This window comes from Artemia sp. Qi Xiang Cuo, chromosome 15 (genome assembly GCF_049724085.1).
Source record: "Artemia sp. Qi Xiang Cuo chromosome 15, ASM4972408v1, whole genome shotgun sequence".
NCBI lineage: Eukaryota > Metazoa > Arthropoda > Branchiopoda > Anostraca > Artemiidae > Artemia > Artemia sp. Qi Xiang Cuo.
This window is the reverse complement of record NC_142808.1, coordinates 62,925,329-62,938,054: the sequence shown is the minus strand read 5'-3', so window position 1 is coordinate 62,938,054 and position 12,726 is coordinate 62,925,329. Positions and strand designations below refer to the sequence as shown.

Sequence of the window (12,726 nt, the reverse complement as noted above, 5' to 3'; positions counted from 1 at the left end):
ATTTTACTCCGGAGATTTTGCCTTTCAGTCAAAAGTCGAAAATGAGTAAGAGTGCCTTTAGGAGCCAGCATGAAACTTCACCTGTAAGGTGAGAGCCACCTCACAGGTGGTGGGGCAAATTTTTTCAACTCACAATTTTACGAGGAGGGGCAAAAGTACCTTCCAGTATGTAGAGGGGGCAAATTTATCCTTTGTTATTTCCTCAATGAAAATTCCATAAAACACATTTTTCAGTTGAAATTCATTTTCCCCCAAAAAATTGTTTTCCAAAATCAAGGAAAGGGGGAACAGGGGGGGGGGTGTGCGTGAAAAAATCAAGGCGGCAAATCCCTTCCTCTAATTGACACAACTGAGTATGGCACAAAATAGGAAAACATTTATCATGGTGTTACGTTAGACTGTTTGTAAAAAAAATAGTTATCTGAAGGTAATATTTATAAAGAGAAACATGAGGTAGATAAAACCAATCAATAAAAAGTGGAACAAACCACAAACAAAATTATCATAAAAATAATTCTGTATACAAACTGTATAAAAAACAAACAAGAAAAAAAAACAAAATAGTATATATATAGAGTAAATGGATGGATAGTCACAATCTGAGTATACAGAAAAAAAGAAAAGAAAAAAAAACGAAAAACAATCAAATGAAAAACTATTGCCAACCATATAAAACACAAAAATAAACCACGAGAAAGGCTGCGCATAAGGTAAAAAAAAAAAAAAAAACTTACTCAAAGACACAAAAAGAACTGCAAAAAGGAGAAGAAAAGAAAATAAAAATAAATATAAACTATGAAGTAAAGTTTATTCTTTATTGTAAAGAGTTATTATTCACTAATAATTACAAAATTGATATACAATACTATTATTCCCCCTCGAGAGGCTCCATGGCCAGGGATACAAGCAGGATACAAAAAAAAAGAAAAAAATGAAGGTAATTTTCACGCGAAATGAAGCCTGAAAATTCTGATAAACGATCTTATATCTCTGATGAACTTATGGATATTCTTTATCCAACTTGTGCTATCCTGCTAATCCTGCTAACCGGGAAAGGAAAGCGACTCTGCTATCGAGTAAGCCATGGATTACTGATGAAACTATTGAAAGGATATAGGAGAACACCTAACTGAACTGTGAGCCTCATAACATCTGGGATGTTTTTTGAATAGATAGATTATGTGTGTAGAAGGACAACAAATCAATATTATTCCAAAAAATACAAACTTTTCAAAGTTAAACACAAAGCTATTTATGCATTGCTGTATCCTTTCAAAGATTCTTTTAGGCTTATTAGTGAAAATCATTTGTGGAATCACTTTCCTGAAGCCTATTTGTAGACTCTAAGTGGGAGCAAGGGAAAAGCTAAGGCTTAAAATTTCTGCGGCGATGGTAGAACTCTAGGAAATAAAGCTTGACTCTCCGTCCCTCGGTAGCAAAGCAAATCCGCTGGGGCACCTAAACGTGGTGACGGAGTGTAAATATCGCTAAGCTTTCCCCGAAAAAGGTGATGGCTAAGGCACTGCAGGGTGACCTGAAGGAGTGGCGACCACTCCCCCAGGAAAAATTGGTCTAGTAAACGACTTAGCATTTTCACATTGTTCTGATTAATAGACAATTATTTTGAGTTTGGTCGGTCTGTGCAGGTGTTTTCAGGCTAAAAATTCTTTTAGATGTTTTCACTTTTATAACATTAATAAATGAAAAATTAATTAAGATTGTAAGAAATAAATATGAGTATATGTATATTAAACTGACAATGCACGTTCATTTAGATTTTTTTTTTAGTAAAGTGCAAATTTTAGTCTGGCTTTTTAAAAGCATAGGGGTTTTGAATCCTATTCATGTTAATTTCTGCTCGTTTTGAGCTTGACTCGATTATTTATTGTAATTTCTGTTATTTTAGGGTTTCATTTATTTATTGATACTGATTTGTGGCATTTGTATGCTTGGTAGATTATTTGATACTATTTTCGTTCATTTTTGGTTTAATGGAGTTCTTTACTTTTCCTTGAAAAACTTATTTTGCGGTCAAGGTTTTTTTTTAAATTAATTTCTGTTCGTTTTATATATACATAGTCTTTTTCAGGGAAACAGAAAATAAAATGTTTGAATTTTCCATTTTTAAGAGTTTATAGTTTGGGCGGCTATTTGTATGCTGAAAATTTTTTTTTAGCAATTTAAAACAGCATAAACCCTTTTGAAAACCATGACGCAAATACTAGTGTTTAATTTAGTCATATAAATCCTCCATTTGACCTGATAAATAAAACTTAATACCATTCCCAAAAAATTATCTATATGCTCTTTCACAGCCTGGATACACTTACACTCTTTTGATTTACTGAAATTTTAAGATTAAAAGTAGTAATAGAAGTAGCCCCGAAATTTTGAGCTTAATACCCTCAGTCGTTCTTGGTATATTGCTGAGATGTCTTATTGGCAACCAGCATACAAACCGTGCGTTTTGATTTAATTTTAAAGCAACATTTAGTGTTTAAGCATAATGGGCAAATTACATAATTGTGGGGGTTGAACAACCCAACAACCCTAGAGTTTTAGTCACTAGACACTTCACTAATTTGATTTTTAATCAAATTAGCGGCTTTAAAATATCAATGATATTACTAACCATGATAGAGCATCGCTGCCTATGTCTTTATGTGCCCTTTTAACACCGGCATGCATATAGTTTTTTTGTTTAATTGAAACTTCCCCTAAAAGTTTCAACTTAATACCATTAATCTTGCTAGTTACAGTAACCGTAAAGGCGGAATTAAATGTATACCCATAGTGTCTTCTGTCTAGTTCAAATCCACACACTATGAAGGTATGAAGGTGAAAGTTTCAGAGAATATATGTGTTGTACGGATGACAACCTGCCACCCGTATGCAAGTTTTCAAAAAGGCGAATCGGAAATATCTTAGGAACAGCTTCGTGTGTGAAATTAAAACTTATAACACCTGTTGTGGGGGGGGGGGGGGTGTTGAACTAAACAAAAGAAAAAATTTGCATCATAACACTACTGCTTCTACTCCTAGAACTACTACTACTGCTACTGAATCTAAGACTACAACTATTAACTGTGCTACTACTGCTACTATTATAACTACTGGTGCTACTACTACTGCTAATAAACCTAAGGGTATTAAGGCAAAAATTTTGGGCATTATTGAAATAAATCGAAACACATTTTGCCCCTATCTGTTATCATAAGGACGCATCAGCAATGCTTCAGGACCGGTTGATGGTAATAAGTTCAAAATTGTATCGTATGTTGAAGGGTGTGTTGAAAAAAAGGTACTATTTGCGTACTGCTACCAATGATACTACAACTATTGCTACGTATAATTACTGAACCTTACAAAAATGCTGAAAAAATTGATGTCTCAAAACTTTGTTTGGATGTTTGTCATGGGAAATGATGGGTATGGTGGGCGGGGGCTCTCTCAAATCACTTTGACTCTTAAAAAGCGCACTATAATTTAAAATCAAAAATCAAATGAGACCCATATGAATTTAATACGACCACCCATTTCATATAAACATTATATGCCCCAGGGCATGACTTAAAGCCCTTGCCCCAGAGCTCTGGAGGGTTCTGCCACCCCTGGAGGCATTGTTATTTTAGAATACTTGACTATTTTAAACAAAATTGTCATACATATAATTTGACTCAGATAAATTTGATGAAAACAAGGGTAGTTGGGGGGGAGGGGCTACTAGACCTTCATCACTAGTGACTCTTAAAAGGGAACTAGGACTTCCAATTTCAACCAAATGAAGTACCTCTAAAGTTTATACAACCATCCATTCCATAAGAACCTTAAATGCCCCAGGGGCATAACTTACAACCCTCACCCTCAGGCTCTGATGGTTTGTATCAACTTCAAAAGCCTTGTTATATAATATTTGGACTATTTTGAATAAATGGACTGTCTCAAAATATCTATTAGATACATCTCGGGAAAACACGACGTGTTTGTTAGTTTGTATATGGGGGGGAGGGGGTAGCTGCGCTCTGACACACTCTTAAAAAGGGAACTAGAGCTTCTGATTACCAATCCAATGAGTCCCCTCCAAAGCATATACGATCACCCTTTCTGTAAGGACCTTATATACCCCCAGGGCATAACTTACTACCTTTTCCTTGGGAGTTATAGGGGGGGGTTGTCTTCCTCATAGGCAAAAACTCCAAAACCTTCAACTACGATGAATAAAACTGTTATCTCCAAATTTTTATTGGAGGTGTTAAGGGAAATGATGAGCTTGGAGGGGGGCTGGTTGCTCTCAAATCACTTTGACTCTTGAAAAGGCAATTGTAACTTCGAATTTCAAATCATACAAGCCCCATCTGAAGTTTATACGACCGCTTATTTCATAAAAAAACCTTATAAGCCCTCATGGCATAACTTACAACCCTATCCCCAGGGCGCTGGAGGGTTGAACCTCCCCTAGAGACATTATTATATGTTCTTTGGACTATTTTGAACAAAATCGCTATCTCATAATTTCAATCAGATGCGTTTGGTGAAAAGAGCGGCTGTCAGGAAGCGGAGAGGGACTTTGAATTACTTTTCAAAGTAATTCAAAGTCCCTCCATTACTTTTGACGCTTAAAAAGGATCTAGGACTTCGAATTTTCAACCAAATGAGCCTCTTCTAAAGTTAGATAACCATCCATTCCATAAAAACCTTAACGACCCCACGGCATAACTTACACCCCGTGTCGCTAGGCTCTTTTGGTTTGTTTTAGCCCCAAAAGCCTTTTTATACGATCTTTGAAATATTTTGAATAAAATTACTGTCTAGAAATTTCCTATTCGATGTATTTCAGGAAAACACGACGTGTTGAGGGGGATAGGGTAACTGCCTTCTGATCACTTTTGCACTTAAAAAGGGTACTAGAAATTCAGATTACCAATCCAATGAGTTCCCTCCAAAGTATATAAAACAACCCTCTCTATAAAAACATTATCATCCCCCGGGGCATAACTTATAACCCTTGCCCTGAGAGCTGTGGGGGCGGAGTGTCTTCCTCAAAGAAATAATTTCTGGACTCTTCAAATAGAATGAACAAAAATTATGTCTCCAAATTTCGATTAGATGTTTTTAGGGTAGTGATGGGCGTGGGGGAAGGGGGCTAGTTACTCTCAAATCACTTCTGACTCTTAAAAACGATGCTATAGCTTTCAATTTCAAATCAAATGAGCCTCATCTGAAGTATATGCGACCATCCATTCAATAAAAACCTTATATAACCCCAGACCATGATTTACAACCCTATTCCCAGGGCACTGTGGGGTTGTGTCAACCCTAAAATCATTGTTTTAGTTCTTTTGACTATTTTGAGCAAAAATACTATCCAACAATTTCAAATAGATTCGTTTGGTAAAAAGGGATAGTCAAGAGGGGGGGGAGTAGCTGCCCTCCATCACTTTTGACTCTTAAAAGGGAACTAGAACTTCCTATTTTTAACCAAATAAGCCTCCTCTAAAGTTTATAGAACCATCCCTTCTATAAAAACCTTAAACAGCCCCTGGGCATAACTTACAGCCCTTGTCCTTAGGCTCTGTTTTTTTTCAGCCCAAAAAGCCTCGTTATAGGATATTTAAAATATTTTGAATAAAATGGCTATCTAAAAGTTTCTATTAGATGCATTTCGGGACAATACGACGTATGTGTATGTTTGTAAGGAGGGGGGTATCTTCCCTCCTATCACTTTGACTCTTAAAAAAAGCAGTAGAGCTTCTGATTACCAAGCCAATGAACCCCCCCCCCCCAAAGTTTATACGACCACGCTTTCTATAAAAAACCTTATATGACCCCTGGATATAACTTACAACCCTTGCCCTGATGGGTAGGGGGATTTGTTATCCTCGAAGATATAATTTCTGAACCTTTCAAATACGTTGAACAAAATGGTTATCTAAAAAATTTGATTAGAAGCGTTTTGGGAAATGATGGGTGTGGGGTGATCATGAAGGGCGTGGGGAAGTGTTCTGGGAAATGATGGGCGTGGGTGATCATTTGCCCTCCGATCACTTTCATCTACTAAAAAAGGACAATAGTCTTCTAAACTTCCAATCAAATGAGCCCTTTTTGACGTTTCTATTACGACACTATCTGTGAAAACCTTACAAACCCCCAGGGCATAACTTACAACCCTTGTCCTGATTGCTGTGGGGGGGGGGGCGCGGGGCTGACATCCTCAAAGGCATAATTTCCAGACCCCTCAACTGCGTTGAACAAGATGGCTAAATCACAATGTTGATCGGAAGTGTTTGACAAAATAAAGGGCGTGGGGAGAGGGCATTCACCCTCCAATCACTTTCGACTATTAATAGTCGAAGCCCTCTCAGTTTCCAATGGAATGAACTCTTTTTGAAGTTTCTACAACAACACTTTCTATAAAGGGCTAGGCACACGTAGCTGATTTCGAGAACTGATTTCAGCATCAGTGGACAAACCAAAGCGGTAAGAAAAATTTGGTTGAACGAAAAATTTATTGCGCAAAATTTTCAAAACAAAAAAATCATGGACAAAAATAGTCAACTAGAGTCTATTAATAGTTACTTGATTAATCCTAGCTTAGTTCTCAGTTTAATTCTCAAGCTCAGTAGTCGGGTCTTTCACCACAGATATCTCTGGCTGACTATTTATTTGTATCCCTATTTTTTGGTGATGATCATGATGAAAATCAGCGCTGATTTTGTAAATCTGTTGAAAATTTTTCAACCTCAAATCGACGCCGATTTCTTTTAAAATCTGCGCTGATTTGGAAATCAGTTCCTGAAATCTGCTACGTGTGCCCAGCCCTTAAAACCTTATATGCCCTCATGGAATAACTTACAACCCTTTCCCTGAGGGCTGGGGGGGGGGGGGTTGTGATCCTTATGACATAATTTTCGGACCTTTCAACTACGTTGAATAAAATGACTCTGAACATTTATTGGATGTATTTGGGGAAACGGTTGGCGTGGAAGGGGAGTTAGTTGCCATCCAATCACTTTTGAATATTAAAAAGGGCACTATTCCTCTCAGTTTTCAATCACATGAACCCTTTTTGAAGTTTTTACGAGAATACTTTCTATAAAGAAAACCTTTATGCCTTCAGGGCATAACTTAAAACTCTTTCCCTGAGAGCTGTAGGAGAGGGGAGGGGTCATCCTCAAATACCTCATTTCCAGACTTTTCAACTACGTTGAACAAAATGGCTATCTCAAAATTTCGATTGGATATGTTTGGGGAAATGTTGGGCGTCGGAGGGAGGTTAGTTGCCCTCCACTCAGTTTTGACTATTAAGAAGGGCACTAGCCTGATCAATTTACAATCGAATGAACCATTTTTGAAGTTTCTATTACGACACTATCTGAGAAAACCTTACAAACCCAAAGGGCATAACTTACACCCCTTGTCCTGATTAATGGGGGGGGGGGCGAGGGGTTGACATCCTCAAAGACATAATTTCCAGACCCCTCAACTGCGTTGAACAAGATGGCTAAATCACAATGTTGATCGGAAGTGTTTGGCGAAATGAAGGGCGTGGGGAGAGGGCGTTCACCCTCCAATCACTTTCGACTATTAAGTCGAAGCCCTCTCAGTTTCCAATGGAATGAACTCTTTTTGAAGTGTCTACAACAACACTTTCTATAAAACCTTATATGCCCTCAGGGAATAACTTACAGCCCTTTCCCTGATGGCTGGGTGGGTGGGTTGTGATCCTTAAGACATAATTTTCGGACCTTTCAACAACGTTGAATAAAATGACTAAAACTTTTATTGGATGTATTTGAGGAAACGGTTGGCGTGGAAGGGGATTTAGTTGCCATCCAATCACTTTTGAATATTAAAAAGGGCACTAGTCCTCTCAATTTTCAATCACATGAACCTTTTTGAAGTTTTTACGAGAATACTTTCTATAAAGAAAACCTTTATACCTTCAGGGCATAACTTAAAACTCTTGCTCTGAGAGCTGTAGGAGGGGGTGGGGACATCCTCAAATACCTCATTTCCATACTTTTCAACTACGTTGAACAAAATGGCTATCTCAAAATTTTGATTGGATGTGTTTGGGGAAATGGTGGGCGTCAGAGGGAGGTTAGTTGCCCTCCATTCAGTTTTGACTATTAAGAAGAGCACTAGCCTGATCAATTTACAATCGAATGAACCATTTTTGAAGTTTCTACGACAACTTCTTTGATACAAAGTGCCCTTGTCTAAAAAAAAATAATAATAATAAATAATAATACATTGGGCCAACATCGTTCTTTACTAAGACAGCGCTATTGCACTGCCTATGATGGTATACCAGAAGAACACATAAAATATATAATTAGCATTAAGTACGAGAATAAGAATGCCACGGGCATCCCCCTCCCCCAGCTGAATGACACTGCCTTGTATTTTTGTTCTGAAGCAAATATAATTCCACTTAGCTTTTCCAAAAATATTTTAGAAGGCAATTTATAAAAGGTTTTATAATTTTCTAAAATCGTCTAATTTTTTCATAAACTCACAATTAGGTTTTAGGTCTGAACACAATACTCTCATTGTGTCATCACAATGATTCCTCTTATCCAATATATTTATGAATGCTTAGACAGAGGAGAAATTTCAGTAGCAATATATTTAAAAAAAACATTCTATACAATATGTATTCGTTTTTGTAAATTGGATAATTGTGGTGTGCACAGATCAGGGACGGATCTGGTTAAATCTTATCTGGATAATAGAAAGTAAAAAATATATGGAGGCAATTTTCTCTCTCCACCTATCCTCGGTCTTCGAAGGTTGGGGTACCTCAGGGCTCTGTCCTGGTGCTCTGCTTTTTCTAATTTAAATAAATGATCTTCATCGCCCTTTGGCAATCCTGTGTCTCAACACACATTTTGCTGATGATACGGCAATTTCACTTTCTGAAAGGAATGTCAAGGAATTGGTTATAAAACTGGATACTGCATTTTCTAATGATCTTGATTGGTGCTCATCAAATTTTATTGCTTTGAATTTCATAAAATTTTAAATTTCTCATCAAATTTTATTGCTTTGAATTTCATAATTACGGCAGACAATCAAATGTTTCCCTCATATTACCCAAGATACTTCTTCAAAATGTCTATTATCAAGATCTCGGATAAAAACAATAAAGTACCTTGGACTTTGATTGACAGAAGCTTATGTTAGAAAATACACATTCAAAAACTACGCTTAACGATTTCAAGGTGTGTGGGTTTAATGCAAAGTTTGAAACATTATTTGCCCTATTCTGCTCTATGAAGCATTTATTTTGCTCTGATTAAGTTTAATTATTCTTCTCTATTATACTTATCTACATTTAAAGGCCATATTAAACCAATACAGATTTTACAAAATAAAGCCCTAAGAATCCTGAAACATTTTATTCCACCACCTATTGCATTTCCAAATAAGTCTTCATTAGTATCTTTATATATTTATCTAGATATACTTCTAGTTTCTCAACAATTTACTTTTAGAGCAATTCTTTTCAAATTTAATTATGACATTAAGAAATTACCACCATATTACCCCAATCAAAGTTTGTTCTCCCAATCACAAGATTTACATAATTATAACACTCGGCAAAAAAGAGTATTTACATTGACAAGTATTGGACTAAGAGATCTAAATTTTCTTTGTTTGTGTCGATAGCCTTGTGCTGGGATGCTCACGGGGATCTTATTGGTAAATTTACTTCTATCCAAGTAATAAAAAGAAATCTTAAAGTTCATTTAGTTGAAAATTATCTTTAATTTATCGTCTATTTAATAAGATAAAAGTTATTTGTATGCTTTGTTGCTCTGGTTGAATGTGGGCCTCTCGGCTATCTTTTATGATTAATTTATATTTAAGGTAATAATATTTAAGTTTCTGATATTTTTTTCTGAATCCTGGGCTGGCTGCTACATTCATATTTCTGTGGTGCTGTTGCATCTTCGCCGTCGTGTTTATCTTTTTACTGTAGTATTTTTGTTATTTTATCTTTGTTTAGGCCTAGTTTTTCGAGCATTTCTCACCATGGATCTATGTCAAATACGAGGGCAATTCAGAAACTAACCTCCGATTGGTCACAGTGCGTGTAGGGGGGGGGGAGTAGCGCGCCATCTGTGCATTCACGCGCTCAGCAGGTCAGTCGGCATCAAGCCGTAGTCGAGTGAACATCGTACCTGCGCTAGTTTAGTTATTGTGGTAGTTTGAAATGTGTGCTGCAATAGAAAATCCCGCCAAATGTGAAGTGCGTGCTGTTATAAAGTTTTTTACAGCCAAAGGATACTTTGCAGCAGTTATTCATCGTGAGCTTTGTGCCGTGTACGGACCAAAAGTTATGAGTGAAGGAGTTGTCCGTGAATGGGTACGTTTATTTAAAAGTGGACGAGAAAACGTTCATGATGAAGAGAGGAGTGGTAGACCATCCGTGGTGACTGACGAACTCGTTCAGACAGTTGATGCAAAAGTTCGTGAAAATCGACGTTTCACAATGGCGGAGTTGTCTACTGATTTTCCACAGATTTCTAAGACTCTTTTGTACGAGATAGTGACAGCAAGATTGGGTTACCGTAAGTTCTGTGCGCGATGGGTGCCCAAAATTCTTACCGACCACCACAAAACTCAATGAATGGCCTCTGCATTAGACTTTCTGTCACGTTATGAGGACGAAGGAGAACCATTGTTAAACAGAATCGTGACCAGTGACGAAACCTGGATTAAGTACGTGAACCCTGAGACAAAAGAACAGTCAAAGATGTGGGAACATTCAGATTCGCCTACCAAACCAAATAAAGCCCGGCAAGATTTTTCTGCCAGAAAACTGATGGCAACGGTGTTTTGGGATGCCAAAGGGGTGTTGTTGGTTGAATTCATGGAACGTGGGACGACCATTAATCAAGAGGTGTACTGTGAAACACTAAAAACATTACGACGGGCTATACAGAACAAACGCCGTGGTATGCTGACTTCTGGTATCGTTTTTTTCCACGATAACGCCCGTCCTCACTCTGCTCGCAGAACAACAGCCCTTCTTGAGTCCTTCAAGTGGGACGTTTTCAACCATCCACCTTACAGCCCAAATCTGGCGCCAAGCGATTCTCACCTCTTCATGCATATGAAGAAATGGCTCGGGTCCCAGCGGTTTGATGACGACGAAGAGCTCAAAGATGCGGTCACAGGCTGGCTCAAGGCACAAGCGGGTGATTTTTATGTAGAAGCAATTTCAAAGCTTGTGAAGAGATACGATAAGTGCCTCAATCGTTATGGAGACTATGTCGAAAAATAGTGCAAAGATGTAGTTGTAAGATGTATATATTAAAATATTTTTACTTAACTTGGTGTATTTTTTTCAATCAACCGGAAGTTAGTTTCTGAATTGCCCTCGTATATACATGTATATGTGAATAATAAAATGATTAAACTTGAACTTGAGATTTTTATTATACAGCATTGGAAGTGCCGATTAAGTGACAATGGTGGAAGTTCAAATTTTGACGGTGATCGAAGCATCTTTGCTTAAATCATCAACTAAGTTTGCAGCAAACTTTTGGGGGTTTTGCAAGTTCAGGTTGCTAGAAGAGATTTGAAAATTAATATTAAGAAAACTAAATCACAAAGGCTAGAAATAAGTGAAGATAAACAGGTCACACAGGGTAATGAAAAGATGAATCATTTGGATACCTAGGTAGTATCATTACTTAGGACGGTGGGTGCAGCTGATATGTTTAAAGTAGAATAGCCAAGGGTTAGGGTGTTTTTTCTTACAGTTGAGAAAGTTTGGAAAAATTGGAAGATAAGCACGTTCTGCCTATGAAGGATGGTAAATTGCTGAAGATTGTCCTTTTTGGCCAACCACAAGGGGCTATAGGAATAGCAATTCGTCCACAGTTGGGGTTGTAGGATGTTGCAAGAAAAGATTTAAGAGAAATGGGAACTTCCTAGGAGGGTGTAAAGAGAAAGGCTTTGAATAGATTGGAATTGAGGAGCGTGCTTAGCAGTATTAGCCTTAACGGGCTTGGTGCTGTGGCGAGTTGTTATTAGTATTTTGGTTATAGAAATCGCAACTCAAAATTGCATGAGATTCATCCTCTTTTAGATAATTTATTTCATGGATTTGAATAAAATTATTCCCTCTAATACCATTTATATATTTAGAAAACTCTTTTGATATGGTTGATTCTAGCATACATGACAAACAGTGCAAACGTCTAGGTATAAAAACTCTAAAATAAACTAAATCTCAAATTCAAGGTCTGTCTTTTAGTAGTTTTTCAACAACTTTACAACCTCTGTTATCTGTGATTCCATATCAGCTGCAATCTAAACTAGAAAGAATAGAAAATTAAAATCAACCAAAGCTTCTAAAGGTCTAAGGATAATCCGAAAACTCAAACATATTTTTCCAGTCTCAGCTATTGAACTAACATATAGCCTAGCTCCATAAGTAACAAATAAAATATTCAAATGGCATAAAACAATTATTGAGAAAACTTAAGAATCCTAGATGCTAGACAAAGTCATGAATATCTGCTATCCGTTTTCGCAATTCAGTGTATAAACAAGTTGTCTTCAGATTACTTCATCGACAAATATTACTTATATATCAAACAGTTCGTGGTAACGAACTGTGAGTAAGGAGCGACCCGGCTCAATGGTAACCGAAACTCTAAAAAACGGAATTTTGATACCAATAGATACATCAAAAGAATCAGATTTTAA

At 37.0% G+C, this 12,726-nt stretch overlaps 2 protein-coding genes and 1 pseudogene across 3 annotated transcripts in view; 1 reads left to right on the top strand and 2 right to left on the bottom strand.

Moving 5' to 3' along the window:
• Positions 1-12,726, bottom strand: part of LOC148943972 (uncharacterized) — a 73,863-nt gene that overhangs the window by 34,192 nt on the left and 26,945 nt on the right. The window lies entirely within an intron of this gene.
• Positions 1-12,726, bottom strand: part of LOC148943973 (uncharacterized) — a 51,395-nt pseudogene that overhangs the window by 34,186 nt on the left and 4,483 nt on the right. The window lies entirely within an intron of this gene.
• Positions 10,220-10,636, top strand: LOC148943974 (protein GVQW3-like). Its single transcript, XM_089101308.1, has one exon. It carries the CDS (start codon positions 10,220-10,222, stop codon positions 10,634-10,636), a length of 417 nt encoding a protein of 138 aa, XP_088957434.1.